This window comes from Centruroides sculpturatus, unplaced genomic scaffold, assembly GCF_000671375.1.
Source record: "Centruroides sculpturatus isolate CEXI.00-Female unplaced genomic scaffold, Cexi_2.0 scaffold779, whole genome shotgun sequence".
NCBI lineage: Eukaryota > Metazoa > Arthropoda > Arachnida > Scorpiones > Buthidae > Centruroides > Centruroides sculpturatus.
This window is the reverse complement of record NW_019385026.1, coordinates 98903-116390: the sequence shown is the minus strand read 5'-3', so window position 1 is coordinate 116390 and position 17488 is coordinate 98903. Positions and strand designations below refer to the sequence as shown.

General features: G+C 30.5%; 1 protein-coding gene across 1 annotated transcript; it reads left to right on the top strand.

The window, feature by feature from the left end:
• The first annotated feature begins 10698 nt into the window (after positions 1 to 10698).
• On the top strand, positions 10699 to 14882 carry LOC111633609. Its single transcript, XM_023378215.1, has 2 exons — positions 10699 to 11961; positions 14753 to 14882. The coding sequence occupies exon 1, from the start codon at positions 10729 to 10731 to the stop codon at positions 11674 to 11676; it is 948 nt and encodes a 315-aa protein (XP_023233983.1). The 5' UTR covers positions 10699 to 10728; the 3' UTR covers positions 11677 to 11961; positions 14753 to 14882.
• The last annotated feature ends 2606 nt before the right edge of the window (positions 14883 to 17488 follow it).

Sequence of the window (17488 nt, the reverse complement as noted above, 5' to 3'; positions counted from 1 at the left end):
TATAGAAATGGGGAACATTGCATCCCCCTTGTTTTCGGCAATGTTTACATATTAAATAAACAACTGTCAAAGCAATCAATGAACAATGACTAAGAGCAAAGATGAGTCATGTCAACTCAGAAGTAAGAAAACACCAACTCAGAAATGACTCTACGAAATGGCAACGTCATCACCAAATAAAAAAACACTGCCTCAGCTACAATGATGTCACTGCCAATGAATGATCACAGGATGATGAACTTTCTCATGCTGGAAGGGTTTAAAAATGAGAGCTCCAGTCAGAAAAAGGCAGTTAGAAAAAGGCCGTTAGAGATGGGGACACAGTCCAGTTAGAAAGACAGTTAGAAAGAGACAATTGATAGTCACCAGTTCAGGACACAGCTCCAACCAGAGAAAGGCAGTTGAGTTGCAGATGCTGTCACAGAAAGAGTTCTTACAGAACGAGTTGGAGTCGCAGTCACAATCAGACAGACAGATCCAGAGAGTGAAACCAGACGAGCACCAGAGAATGAGTGGTTCAAGAGAGGACGACTCAAGAATGAGCAAGCACAAGACGAAGTGCAGCGAACACCAGAAACCTCTGCAGTTTTGGCCGTCAGCTAAACGTCACAAGAGAAGACATCTTGTTTACCTGGTATGTTGTAAGTCGCTTAAGTTCGAAGACCCAACGTTAGGCATCCCCCTCGTTGTATAGATAAAAATAGGCAAAATTCGAAAATCGAATTTTATAGTTCGGTTCTAAACTTTCGTTTATGTTAATAAATGTCCTTAAATTAGTTATATCTGATTCTGCATTCCCCCTCCTGAGAGGTTCATTCCTGGACTAAGGAGTGACTCTTACCCTCGCGCCTTAATCATTCATTTCATCTCAAACAGCAGTATGTCCGACAAAACACACCTGGTGGCAGGACTCTACTCAAAAAAGTAAGTAATAAATCTTTACGGCCCCGAACCCCACAATTAATTACAACAATAAATTTAAAAAATAAATTATAAAGTCCATTCCATAAATTTATGATCATAAAATGATTTTTTGAATGATGCAGTCGAACTTAATTATGATTTGAATATACAGTGATAGTGATTTTAGTTTAATTAAATGAATTAGATTATATTATATACATTTTTGAATTCTTAGGCAAGCGTTGAATATATTCAAGATGTAGAATATGACATTGTATACAAAGAGCAGAAAGAATCAATGGAAAAACCATCAACGAGTGGTCAAAAATCTCAATTAGTAGAATATGAAGAAGCTGTTGTGGAAAATCTTAGTAGCGATTCAGAAAATACTGAAATTATGAATAGAGACGAATATTTAAACATGAACGAACTGGAAGATTTACCAGAATTGGGAATATTTGTGGAAAGTATCAGTTTACAAAGTACTGAAATTACGAATAACGACGAATATTTAAACATGAAAGAACTGGGACATTTACCAGAATTGGGAATATTTGTGGAAAGTATCAGTTCACAAAGTACTGAAATTACGAATAAAGACGAATATTTAAAGATGAAAGAACTGGGACATTTACCAGAATTGGGAATATTTGTGGAAAGTATCAGTTCACAAAGTACTGAAATTACGAATAAAGACGAATATTTAAACATGAAAGAACTGGGACATTTACCAGAATTGGGAATATTTGTGGAAAGTATCAGTTCACAAAGTACTGAAATTACGAATAAAGACGAATATTTAAACATGAAAGAACTGGGACATTTACCAGAATTGGGAATATTTGTGGAAAGTATCAGTTCACAAAGTACTGAAATTACGAATAACGACGAATATTTAAACATGAAAGAACTGGAACAGTTACCAGAATTGGAAAGATTTGTAAAAAGTATCAGTTCACAAAGTACTGAAATTACGAATAAAGACGAATATTTAAAGATGAAAGAACTGGGACATTTACCAGAATTGGGAATATTTGTGGAAAGTATCAGTTCACAAAGTACTGAAATTACGAATAAAGACGAATATTTAAACATGAAAGAACTGGGACATTTACCAGAATTGGGAATATTTGTGGAAAGTATCAGTTCACAAAGTACTGAAATTACGAATAAAGACGAATATTTAAACATGAAAGAACTGGGACATTTACCAGAATTGGGAATATTTGTGGAAAGTATCAGTTCACAAAGTACTGAAATTACGAATAAAGACGAATATTTAAACATGAAAGAACTGGAACATTTATCAGAATTGGGAATATTTGTGGAAAGTATCAGTTCACAAAGTACTGAAATTACGAATAACGACGAATATTTAAACATGAAAGAACTGGAACATTTACCAGAATTGGAAATATTTTCAGAAGTAATAGTTGAAGGATTCGAACTAGAATGTCACATCTGTGAAAACAAATTTGAAAACGAGGTATCTCGTAGAGAACACGAAGCAAAATTTCATTAATTTGATTAACCACTTCTGAATGTTATTTTGCAACACAAACGATTTGATAACGATGTTACTAAGCAAAATAAATCTTGCATTTTTTTTGTTTATTATAAACTTTTGATTTTTTGCATACATAAAATCTAATTGGTAATTACGTTTTGTAAATATCTTCATTTTTAAAATTGAAATTTAAAGAAATGATGAATAAATTTGTGTTCAACTCATTCATTTTATTCAATTCAACTATTTATTAGAAATACATTTATTGTTCGAATATAAAAGTAAAATTAAAAATTTTTTCCTTATTATATTTTCCATTCATAGTTTTATGATTTTCAAATTATGTATAGTTATACTTACTGTTGACCGAATTAACGTGAACAGTTCTTCATAATTGAAGTTTAGACTATTTATAAAAATTAAATTAAATTTTCGAGTCTATCTTTTAATCCCTTATACACCACCACAGAAGTAACACTTTTAAATTGTTTTGAAGAAAACCCTTCTTAAACAAGTGTAAAAAATCAGTAGAAAACTTCATAATGTTAAAAGAGAACAAGTGCTAGCTTTTCCTTATAGGTTCTGACACTTTTACATTAAAACCACAAAGAATTTTTTTCACCATATTATTCAATTATGAAGAAAATACATCCTGAGTTTTCACAAAAATTGTAAACAGTTCTTGTCTTTTTATGTTTCTATTGTTCTTAAATTTTTAAACACTTCTACACTAGAATTCCATACATGTTTAACAGAAAAAAATGAAAATGCGTAAAATTATTTTAAAATAAGGACAAACATATCTAATTGCTGATAAAAAATACAATAATGTTGGATTATTTCTCACCTTATTTCGGAAATTATATTAAATTTTATGTAAGAAAAATTATTATTGCATAATTTCATACAACCTCCATTATAACATTTTTCACATACAAATGTTATCCAAACAAGAAATTAAGTTGAAAAAAATTTAGGTTAAGTTAAGCATTATGACTATTTGGATGACAGTCAAATTGTTTTTTTAGTTTTTTTTGGTAAAGATAAGCTTAGCACTTGAAAACGGTATGCACATGACTGTATTCATGTCTAACATTTCGCTTTGAAGTTTCAAGATTATCTTCATGAAAGGAAACCCTTAAGTTTAAAATTTGTTCTTTATAGATATTTTTTTCATCCCGGCTATAGAATGAAAAAAAGAAAAGAAATTACAGCATTGTACAGATGTTTTCAATTTTCAATTGCTTATATTTCGGTAACCTATTTATAAAAAACTAAAATTTTAAGAAGGTAAGTATCTTTCCAATGAGATACTCAGATTTAGTGTAGGGATTTAGTGAACAGAGAAATGAGCCCGGAAAAAACGAAAATCTGATTGTTGTATAAATATCAGTTAAACCGGTTTCTCAAATGGTAGAACTACGCTATTGAAAGCTTAAATGTGAAAAATGTTACGTTTTTTGACAGAGTGTTTTTGAAAATCGTAATTATATGCTTAAGTTTATTTATGTGTATGTTGCTAGTTACAGAAGTATGAAATATGGAGTTAGAAAAAATGTTTCTTAAATTTAATTCTTTTGATTCATGAGAGAATAACAATTTAGTTCCTCCCAAGGCGATACTTGAGTACAATGTCACCCTCAAGTATCAGCAAAACCACCATGCTTTCTCCTCATGTCAGAAGCATGGCATGATGTCCAAATAATGCTGTTGGACGATAATTTGTATAAAATGTGAATGGTCAGCTTCCAACATCGCTCTCGTTTAACGTTTGCAGATAACAGATATTTTTCCAACGCTCTCGTATCGCCGCCGCTTTCCCTGAATGCCTGAGAATTTAGACATTTATTCTCCAATTCTCCATCTTCTATGTGTTCCCACGAATTCTGAACACTCAATTTCAGGCATATGTGAACGCCAGGTAACACGTTATTGTAATTATATGTAAATTAGCGGCCAGATTAGTTATCTCAACTGGTATCTGGATCATGATACAGAAAGATTTTACGGATCTTTCTTTCATTTCATCTTATTTACTATTTTGTACGTATAAAATGGGTTAACTAGAATCCGCATTCTCACATAAGCATTTCAAAGTTCTTAATTGACTAAAAACGTTAATATATTCATGTTAATTTATGTACCACATTCGAACGCTTTGTCTCTAACTATGAGAATCTGATGAAAAAAAATTTGTTCGATGTTCGAATTTCGAGGGAAATTAGAAGAGTTTAGAAGAAAACGATAATAAATCGAACAATTTTATTAACATTTTACATTAACGACATGCATTTCGAATGTGTGTAGCAATCCCCTTCAGTCATTCAACTGTTCACATAGTTGCAATAATTCTTCTCATTGAGAGTGACAGCTCTGGCTTGAGGTCAAATGAAAAAGTCATTAAGTTGTAATTATTAAAATCAAATTACAATACTCAATAAAAACATATTTCTAAATTAACTTTTTTGTAGGAAATAATGTTTATCGTGATTAATTTCAATTGTACTTTAAGTTTCTGTTTGTGTTGCTTTATCCTCCTACAAAATTTTGGAAACATCGGTTTTTGAAAAAATTCTCCCTCTCAGATATTTCAAACAGTTTAACTTCTGGAAAATTGATGATTTGAAAAAATAATTAAAGGAAAAAGAGAGTGACGACTCTCATTATTTCTCATCTGTAGATTTTAGCTGCACCAAGCAATAATTTTATTATTAGAGATTATTAATCTTTTCTTATCCCCTTTGCTAACAAATATGTGGCATCAACTGAAACACCATCATTATTACTATTCTTTCTTAATTTGCAACATCCTTTGACTAGGGAGTATTTTATTCTACATCTTTTAAGTTCTTTACGAACATCTTGTATATAGCGTAATCTACGATTTAGATCATTTCTGTTTACATTAGTATTAATGTCAGACACTTGATTATACAACTTAATTCAGAAAATATGCAGGAGTCACTTGAGTTAAATCAGTATCGGTAGACCTGAATATAAGAAGTCGCTTTTTTAAAATGGTTTCACAATCACATATGACATTGTAAACAATATAATCTTCACCATCCTCTTAATTTTTTTTCTTTTTACTTTGTCAAGACAGTTCTTCGAAATCAGTTGATGCAAAGTCATTATTATTTCCTACAAAATTTCTGCCATTGTCAATATATACTGTTGATTTTACATACTGAAGATGAACGGCGTGATGATGTGATTGCAGCACAACGCATGTGTGTATGCAATTCCAAGCATTACCTTTATGTCAATATTAATCGTTCAGCAAAATCTTTGACTCGGTCAATCGACAAAGGTGCGATAAAGTAATAATATTATTCACTGAATATCGTCTACATACCACACAAATGCGTAAAAATAGAACGAACGATTTCGTCCACTAAGAATTTAAAATTTCTGTTTTAAAGTGTTCAATACATAAGACTTGCCAACAATTCCTTATTTTTTATGTTCATACGTCTCTAACCTTTCAATAATTGTATGTTTCCTAAGTAATATAAAGATTCTAAATTCCGAAGTATCATCTGTATGACACATTTATTTTTGTTTTAATAATTCTTCCAAATAATTCCTTTTGTATGTAAACGAATAATTACTACAGTTTTAAATTAATCGATTGAACCAACTTCTTACATGCACTATTGTATAATAGAAAAATTACGGCCTACGGTTCCATCTCTAAAACGTGAATGTCGGTTGTCGAGCGCCTCCATGTTGTAAGTCTAGAAGTTTGACAATGGCGTTTTAAATATCGAACATGGTGAATAGACCTTTAGCTTAAAGTTTTTCATCTTTTGTGTTTGGGGTTAAAATTACGACGTATTTTATTAAAATAATAATTATTTAAGCATTTATGAATATAAAATTGTAAGAAATAGATTATTTTAATTCAGAAAATATTTAAATATTCAATATTTTTTAAAGTGATGTGAAGTGACCACATAATTTCTAAGGCTGTGTTCATTTTCTTTCGCTCAGTAGCCGTTTAATTAAAATTTTATTTGTAGTCTACTGATGAGGAGTTAGTCTTTTTGAATCAGTATGAAAGTGTAGACGCAATTTTATTATATCTTATCACTAAAGCTATATCTGTGAAAATAGGAAAAATAAATTGAAATAAAATGACAAGTACTGAACACTTGTTTAATTTTCGGTAAGCTATTAAATTAAACTAAAAAAATAAAAAGGAATAATATTTGTGGCGTAGTAAACACTAGTATTGTGTTTTATTCCAAAGACACATGGCAAATTTTCCATCAAATTCCTTTATTAGTTGAGTTTGAAGATGAAATAAATCATTTTACTTTACGCTTTTTATCTCTAAGTATTTGTGAAAAATGGATCACGCTCACTTAGAATTGATGCACTATGTATTATTTTGCGAAGATTAGTTTATCGTAATAGATTTGAAGGTATTTCTGTTTTCATGGGGAGAACAAAAAGTGAACGTTCACGATTTGTACATAAAATACTAAATATCATTTACAATAGCCATTCCAAATTGTTACTGATTATCAACGAAATAAAAGTAACTAGAGAAAAATTAAAATTATTTAGCCAAGTACGAATAATGACAGAAAAATGTGCTCCCTTGACAAATTATTAAGATTTCATAGATGGAATGGCACATCCTATTTGGCGCCAAAAAAAAAAAAACCTTTGTCGCGTTGTACTTTCCTTAAATCTATGTTTGTTTGGTGCAATTTAAATATATATATAACATCATGGATGCCATAGGCAACATTGACTTCGCTTGGCATGAATTAACTGAAAAATGCATAAATGAAGTGTGGAAGAAATTATGGCTAAAGGTATCTAAGAATTCTCAATGAGAAAAGCCTATCGTTGACAAAATTGTCAACCTAATCGATACATCAGGACTAGATGTAGACGAGCAGGATATTGAAGAGTTACAGCAGGTTTCTGCTGAAAGAGAGCCTTACCAACGGCAACAACGACCTCCAAGAACTGGCAGAACAAGAAATTCATGTAGAACTGGAAAGGAGAAATTTTAAAAACGAAGAATTCAAAGAATTTCTCTACAGATTTCCTTAGTAAAAGTATGATAACGATAACCGAAATAGTTGATCACATTGTAACTAATGATCCAGATTTTGAAAGGAGTGCAAAAGCGAAACGATGCATTTTGATTGCGATCTGTTACTACCGACATTTGTTTAAGGAAAGAAAAAGAAAGTGACAAATGAAACTGCACGAATTTATCGCTAAAAACAACAATTTCAGAAGAGACAAGAACTTCTTCACAAAAAATGAATATTACGTTTCTGTGTGCATATGTTTATGTTTTATTTAACATATATTATTATGTAAGTTAATATAAAAATGACTTAAAATTAAAGTATAATGTGTTATGTTTGGTCGCATGTTCTCATTTCCTTATTTACTTTATGTTAAAATGACCTCGTTTAAAGATATTATTATTAAGACTTTTCGAAAGAATTCATAAACGACGTAAGATCATATCCACAAAGTTTAACCAAGTAGATTACAAAAATATTTTTGAAAATTAGAAAAACTTAAAACGATTTCTAACACCCGTTCCGGTTGGTCCTCGCGAATCGGCCACCGACATATAATCGTGCTCAATGTGAATGCTTTTATTACTAGTCATACCGATCACAGGATCGGTCGGGTCAGACCAGTCGGTCATAGTGCGAAATATCCCTTAATTAAGTGGGGCCTTACTGTATTCATAACTGAATTAATAGAAACTCACATAATTTGGTTACTGAAACATAAAAACTTAACAAATTTATAAAAGAAATAAAGTTAAATCTCTGTAGTTTTATAAATTATTATAAGAAAAAGTGACAATCTTCATCATATATAAAAGCCACAGCTTCACGCCATTTGGTTGTGAACGTTATAAATGTGAAAAAATTGAAATTATACTATTAACCTTTTTTTTATATTTCAAAATCACGAACTTCGCATAGAAGATATCTAAATTTTATGTATTTCATAAATATCCGAAGAATCTCGTTACTTCTATCAATCGGCCAAGTATTTAATTAAGCATAATGTCGTTTCTTCCAACTAAACGTCGCACGAATATTATAATAACAAAATATTATTTCTCAATGATGTAAATACTTTTTAAGCTGTACAGGAAAATCGTGAAAATTTTAAATATTGTAGAAATTTTAATCTCAAATATCATAAAAATTAATTATTTTAATTTATATTATAATTACTTAAATACAATCATATTATTTGTTTACTTTTAAGAAAGAATACAATATGCTGAACAAGTGCAGGCTGAATCGTATCAAAGAGCTTCGACAATTGCTGAAGCAACAGAATCAATTTAGTGTGTAGGCCTACGAAGTTTCTTCGGGCGAAATTATTTTTACATCAAGAGAAGCCGAAAAATTTCTTGAACGCTTTAACATCGATTTAGAAATTTGACAATTGGAAAGATCCTCACAAGTTGAACTCTTCTCAGAAATGGTAATGGAAAAAAAATTCGAATGTCACTACTGTAAAGAACTTTCTTCTGACAAAATTTCTCGAAATGAACACGAAAGGAACTCTAATCAGTTTAGCTAATTTTCCATAAAGATCAGAATATTGCGAATGTCTTGTATTTTTTAATAAAATCAACGTTAAATTATCAATAAACTATTTACAGTTACACTTACCTTAAATGTAAAAAAATTGCGACAAGTGTACATTGAATTTAATGTATTCAAATAATTATTTGATAAAAATTTATCTATATATTATTGGTATGAAACAAAATTTAAATGTTATTCTCCCACACTTAATTTTTTGTGAAAATTAGAAAGACATATTTAAAAATTTTATATACTTGTATTTATAAAATTTAACCAGCTGTAATTGATTAAATTTACGTTTAAAAATTGTACATTTGTCACAATTTAATGACCCATTATCTGATTAAAGAACACTTGGTACACCTGTAGTGGTGAAGATATCAGTAGCTGGTAAGCAACTTCTCATGCTCTAACTTTTCAGAGGTTACAATAATATAAACTTGGTTAAATGGATCCGATTGAGTATAAAGTTGTACTTGCCATCAGGGTTACTTTGCATGTCTATAAGATCTACCTGGTAATTCGAGTTAAATTTTTTTAAATATCAAAGATTTAGAAATTGGACCTTTGTTGGGATTTAACAGTTTGGTATGAGATAGCTTGCATAAGCGGAGATACAACGTAATACTTCTATGGTGACATCTTTGCACTTAGTTTGTAGATTCTTTGCCACCCCTGTCTGTCCTCCGAGTTCAATTTTCAAGTGAGTATAGTGCAATATGTCAAATAATTCTTCTGTATGCACATAGTACAAAATACCACTATTGTGTCCGGTTGGTGGCATAATAAGATTTTTTTTTGCCGTTAACTTCAATAACATCATATTTTCTTAGTCGATACTCTCTTTTTCGGCCTTGCTTTTGCCTGTTTAACATCCTCCATAAAAGCGCCATATTTGTCTTTGATGATAATCCCGCTATTACCTCCTTCTTCTTTCAGCAACGTATTCAAAGTGTCTCAGAACGATTTTTATATCAAATCTGGATTCGGCATTTACATGTAGTTCAACTTCACAAAGTATATTCATGCCATCAGAAGTAGCCATGAGACAGACTAAGGAATAACAATTATGAATACTTGAAAGTAAAGTACCGATAATTGGAATATAATCGCATTAAAGTATGTTCTGTTGCTAATTTAGTATGTTCCTTTAAAGGAAAACGTGTCGTCGCAAACAATCTTTTATTAACCTCAGCATAACTACTCTATGCATATTCGAGAAATATGTTATCACACGTACTGTACCCCACAACACATATTATACGTGCCCTACGATTTAACCTTTGATCTGAAAGCAGCAGACATACAGAATATTATCGACACAACATGCCAATTCTTTGTTAGCATGTGCACAACATTATCACATCGGAAGCAAAAGATGTGCCTTCTACAAGACAGTCTTTGCATCATCAGATCGAATTTTGGCCAGAGACTTACCACAACTTCATGAAATAACCGGAAAAAGTAGCATATACACTGGTCTTTTCAAGTACATCGGAGCACGACTACTCCTCTCGGCCAAAATTTCATCATTGCATTTTCAAAAAAATAAAAAATAAATAAAGTTCATTTAAAGAATATGGTGCTGAAAATTTTCAAAAATTAATTGGACGATTTTATTTTTATCCTTTTCTATTTTCGTCGTTATGGGGGGCGCTTCTGACGTTCGTCAGTGTTGGTGAGTTTTTGAGAGAGCTGTTTTTGTTGAATTATAGTGCTTTGGATATGTTTGCTTTTACAAAGTGTTTGATTCTTTATCTTGGTTTCATCAAAGAATTTGATATATATTTATTATTACGTGCTTTATTGGTAATTGGAGGTATTGAATCTAATCCTGGACCGATGTCTCGTACTCCACCTTCCTCCCCTATTTCAAAGTCGTCCATATCAGTTGTTGGAAAACGTCAAAGATCTCCTAGTGAACCGACTTTGAAATCTCAGCGATTGGAAAAGTTTTTTCCTCCTTCGGGTTCTTCTTCAAATGTACCCCAAAATTTATTTTCCTTTTTAGAGGAAAAATTTGATACCATTTTGACTAAACTTGAAGATTTATCTACTAAATTCGAATGGCTGGCAAATTTGCATAAAGATTTTGAACAACGTCTTCTCAATGTAGAGAAGAAGGTGGAGGAAATTTCTAATTTAAATACCTCATTTACTGCTTCGACCTCCTATTTCTTATATCTTTTAGATTCATCGATAAATGAACGTCAGAGAAATAATATTGTTATTGCTGGTTTAGAGGGAAACTCGTCTGAAATCTTGTCCTTGGCTTCTGACATTTTGTCATCTATTAAAAGACCTAGTGGTGACTCAATTTTGATAAAAGATCTTAAAATAATCTCAAAAAATAAATTGGTGGTGGCTAAACTTGACATTGTCTCCGATAAAAAACTAATTTACCGGAATGTTCATAATATTCAGAAGAGAGAAGGATGCTCTAGGGTAAAGTTTTTCGATGATTTATATTGGAGATCGAGACTTAGGAGGAAAGGTCTTTTTCCTTTCTATCAAGAGGCTAAGAAGACTGGAAAAGATGCGTATATGAGAGCTGATTGTCTAACAGTAAACGGAGAAAACTTTACGTTTGATTTAATAAGCAATAAGCTAATGAAAATTGAACCTTTTTTATTACCAGGGAAGACGTTGGATCGACGAATGGACGAGAATTAAAAATTTCAACTGTTACTCCTCATTCAGAGGTTTTTTATACGCTAAAGGTATTATCATGGAATAGTCAAGGTTCATTGTTTGATAACTTTTCTGACAAGAGTTTTGTTGATTTTGTATCATCATATCATATTGTTGGTATAACTGAATCATGGATGACATTTTCGGTGAAATCTTTTCTTTCATCATTGGACTCTCAATTCTATTTTACTGAAATGTTAGCTCATAAACTAGAGGGACCTGGAAGACCGTCTGGAGGCTTGTTTCTAATGGTTTCTCGGAAACTTGGTAAGTTGGAAATTTGTCATCTTTCTGATAACTTTATTGTGGCTAAACTCATATTTGATAAACCTATGTTTAAAAATCGTCCTGGGCTTTTAATTGTTCTGGTTTATATGTCTATTCATAAATATGATTCATTGATCGAGTATCTTGATAGATTGATTCTGGATTTTAAAGATGATGATGACATTCTGATCCTTGGTGATTCTAACGCTAGAATTGCTTCCGAAATAGATACATTGTATATAGGTTCTAATAGAAATTTTCATAATATTAGAAAATCTAACGATAAAATTTTTAACTGTAGAGGAAAAAGATTTTTGAACTTGGTCAAATCTTATGGAATGATTCTATTGAATGGTCGTTTTGTTACTGATTCTCCTGCTAATTTTACATTTATTTCCTCTTTGGGTGCATCAGTTATCGACTTGATAGCTATTAATCCTGAACTAGTTGATAACTTAGTGGACTTTAGAGTTTTAAATAAATTTGATTCTGACCATCTCCCTATTTCTGTTGAGCTCAGGTTTGACTCTCTTTTTCTTAGTAAAGAATTGCCTGCTGAGATACGTTGTTACGTGTGGAGATCTTCATGTTTGGATAAGTATTTGTACAATGTCACTAAGCGATATGCAGATATTAAGGGTGGATTTTTTCTGGATTCCTTTTCTTTTTATTCGTCCTTTGTTGACGTGATTCTTGAGTCTGTAACTCAAAGTAATATGTATGTTAAACATCATTGTTCAAGAAAATTTGTTAAGTCTTGGTTTGACATTGATTGCCTACGATTGAAGAGAGAGAAGAATCGTGCTTTACGAGCATTTAGGCGATCAAGAACTGAACAACACTTTATTATTTATTCTAACTTGGAAAAAACTTTTAAATCTATATGTAAAGCCAAAAAGAAACTATTTTGGAATAAGATTAACTTCCAATTATCACATATTAAAAACTCTGCAGAATTTTGGAAAATTGTTAATAAATTTAGACATGGTAAAGCTGTGTATAATAACATCTCTATTCGTGATTGGTCGGATTACTTGAGAAAATTTTTTTCTGGACCATCTTTAGTTGTACTGTCTATTTGTACTAATGTTAATATGGATCCATTGCTCGATGGAAATTTTACATTTGATGAATTACAATTTGTGGTACGATCTTTAAAAAATAATAAAGCCCCTGGACTAGATGCTGTTAAGGCTGAGATGGTTAAATTCCTCCCGACTAATATTCTAAACGATTTGTTATCTATGTTTAATAATTTTAAAACTAATTATTCTTTTCCCATTACTTGGAAAAATATTTGTTTAAAAATGATATATAAGAAGGGTAATCGGTTTGATCCTATGAATTATCGTCCGATATCGCTAATTAGTGTAATTAGAAAAATTTTTTCTACGTTATTGGCTAATCGTTTACGTCTTTGGCTTGAGCGGTATCACACTATTTCTATTGGTCAAGGTGCTTTTGTAGCGAATAGAGGTGTTGATTATAATTTGTTTATATTTCTTGGAATTTTGCAATTAAATTTGACTAAGAAGCGGAGGAAATTATATGTTGGATTTATTGATTTGTCAAAGGCGTTTGATGCAATAGATCATGATATTTTATGGTCGAAGCTTTCTCGAATAGGCATGTCATCATCTTTTATTAATCTTATAAGACAATTGTTTTCGAACACCATTTATCAAATAGAAGTTAATCATTGTCTTTCGGAGGCGGTAACTGCTAATAAAGGGCTTCCACAAGGTGAACCTCTTAGTCCTATTTTGTTTAATTTATTCGTTAATGATCTCTCGGAATTTTTTTGTAATCATAATACAATGGGTATATCCATATCACCAGAGGTAGAATTGAACTGTCTTTTGTTTGCTGACGATATTGTAATATTTTCGTATTCACCTATTGGTCTTCAGAAAAAACTTGATATTTTACAAGATTACTGTAAGTCTAATAAATTACTTATTAATGAGACTAAATCTAAAGTAATGGTTTTTCGGAGAGGGGGTAGACTGGGGAAAGCTGATAAATTTTATTTATTTAACTCTGAATTGGAGATAGTTTCGTCCTATAAGTATCTGGGTATTTATTTTACTCCACAGGGTTCTTTTTCTTTTCACTTAGATAAATTGTTTTTGAAATATAAACTACAGCTTTCTAATTTAATAAAACTTATGGTCAGAATGAAGCAGTCTTCTATTAAGTCGTATTATCGATTGTTTGACTCCTTGATACGTTCAAGTTTGGGGTATATGTTCCCTATTTGGGGACCATCTTTTGTTGATAAATTGGAGAAGACGCAATTGAGATTTATTAGATCGATATTTCATATTAATCGTTCGGTGCCTGGACCTGTCTTAAGATTTGAATTGGGTCGTCCACCAATGGCTATACGTTTAACAATGAGTATTTTTAGATACTGGAGTAAAATTTTGGAGTTACCAGATTGCGACCCTAGAAAGTTGATTTATAACAAATTGAAATTAATAGTCGGAAATTCTTCGTTTGTAACTTGGTCCTCCTCAGTTGAAAATTTATTGTCTGAATTAGGTTATTCTACTGACTATTATATTCAGGTCTCAAATAAAAACCTTTTTATGGCTGAAATATTTCAGTCATTAAAAGATAAATACTGGGCTCAAGACATTCAATATATTGAACAAAAGAGTAGGTTTTTTGAGACTTCCTCAATAGCTCCATGGACACCTCGATATTATTTATTATCAAATTTAAGTTATAATATTAAATCCTTGATAATTCAATTGCGACTTAATGACTATACTATTATATTAAATAGGCGTAGAATGAATATTTCCGCCCATTCTAACTGCCCTTTATGTAATCGACTCTGTGAAAATATTAAGAACCATTTATTTGTATCTTGTGAAATTACTGAACATTTAAGGGATACATTATTAACGACTAATTTTGATATGTTTTGTTTATACGATGATAATTTAAGCTCTGACATGTTATTTAAAGTTTATAAATTTTTCTGTTATTTATTAAACATGTTAACATCACATTATTAATTAAGTTTTAATATTTTTGAAATTATGTATAATTATGTTTGTATTTGAAATTATGTATAATTATGTTTGTATCTGTTAATGTTGCACGATTTTGTAACCCCCTTTGTAAAGGCGAATGCCGTAGCAAATAAATGTTGATTGATTGATTGATTTTCGTCGATAAAAAAATTAGATATTAGCCGCTTTTTCGAGTTTTTTCTGCCAATTTCTGTAAGAAATTATATTTTGTTAGATAAATATACAATAGAAAATAACATCTAAGTACTTCTAATAAGTGATTATGTGGATAAAATTATATTTCATGTTTTTAAATTAACAATGATTTGAAATATCAGGGTTAAGGCACGAGTAACATTTTAATATAGGCCATTTTTAAACGATTAACGTTAGGCTTATTTTGACACAACATGCCTAGTAAATAATTTACCACGGACATTACTTCCTGATAAAGATAGTAAAATATACTGATGTTTATAAAATCATTGAAAGCAGAGAAAAACTTGAAACACTTTACAAACAGCCTGTTTATCTGGTAAAATGCTACAAATAAGTATTTTGTTTTTACTTGTTGTGTTCAACTAGCTGCTCAGATAGTAAATTTTTAATCGAAAAGCTGAAATTATATAACTATAATTTAATACATATATTTATATTATTTCAGTAGCCCATCGTTATATCTCGCTTCTCGAGAGATAAAGAGAGCCCGATATATCTGCCGCCGAATAAATCGCGACACCGGATACTAAAAATATCGATATATATCTGAATACTAAAACTTCTGAGCTTTTATTAAACTGATTATACATACTATGGAATCTCCATTTTTTATTCTTTCATTGGCAGGTGTTTTTCATATAAACTAACCTTAGTTTTTTATTACTAATTTTTTTCGTCGTTTTATCCTATCAAATGACGTTTATGTAAACATTGATACCACGAATGCCCATTTACAATTATTTTTCTTTAACAATGACATTTAAAGACAAGTAATGTCGATATAAATACAAAATATCAGTTGAGATTTAATTATGTACTATTAAATTTCAAAAGGAATAGCTTATTGAAAAAAAAATTGCGTAATTTATATTTTTCAATAAAAATTATAAATACAANGTTTCTGTGTGCATATGTTTGTGTTTTATTTAACATATATTATTATGTAAGTTAATATAAAAATGACTTAAAATTAAAGTATAATGTGTTATGTTTGGTCGCATGTTCTCATTTCCCTATTTACTTTATGTTAAAATGACCTCGTTTAAAGATATTATTATTAAGACTTTTCGAAAGAATTCATAAACGACGTAAGATCATATCCACAAAGTTTAACCAAGTAGATTACAAAAATATTTTTGAAAATTAGAAAAACTTAAAACGATTTCTAACACCCGTTCCGGTTGGTCCTCGCGAATCGGCCACCGACATATAATCGTGCTCAATGTGAATGCTTTTATTACTAGTCATACCGATCACAGGATCGGTCGGGTCAGACCAGTCGGTCATAGTGCGAAATATCCCTTAATTAAGTGGGGCCTTACTGTATTCATAACTGAATTAATAGAAACTCACATAATTTGGTTACTGAAACATAAAAACTTAACAAATTTATAAAAGAAATAAAGTTAAATCTCTGTAGTTTTATAAATTATTATAAGAAAAAGTGACAATCTTCATCATATATAAAAGCCACAGCTTCACGCCATTTGGTTGTGAACGTTATAAATGTGAAAAAATTGAAATTATACTATTAACCTTTTTTTTATATTTCAAAATCACGAACTTCGCATAGAAGATATCTAAATTTTATGTATTTCATAAATATCCGAAGAATCTCGTTACTTCTATCAATCGGCCAAGTATTTAATTAAGCATAATGTCGTTTCTTCCAACTAAACGTCGCACGAATATTATAATAACAAAATATTATTTCTCAATGATGTAAATACTTTTTAAGCTGTACAGGAAAATCGTGAAAATTTTAAATATTGTAGAAATTTTAATCTCAAATATCATAAAAATTAATTATTTTAATTTATATTATAATTACTTAAATACAATCATATTATTTGTTTACTTTTAAGAAAGAATACAATATGCTGAACAAGTGCAGGCTGAATCGTATCAAAGAGCTTCGACAATTGCTGAAGCAACAGAATCAATTTAGTGTGTAGGCCTACGAAGTTTCTTCGGGCGAAATTATTTTTACATCAAGAGAAGCCGAAAAATTTCTTGAACGCTTTAACATCGATTTAGAAATTTGACAATTGGAAAGATCCTCACAAGTTGAACTCTTCTCAGAAATGGTAATGGAAAAAAAATTCGAATGTCACTACTGTAAAGAACTTTCTTCTGACAAAATTTCTCGAAATGAACACGAAAGGAACTCTAATCAGTTTAGCTAATTTTCCATAAAGATCAGAATATTGCGAATGTCTTGTATTTTTTAATAAAATCAACGTTAAATTATCAATAAACTATTTACAGTTACACTTACCTTAAAT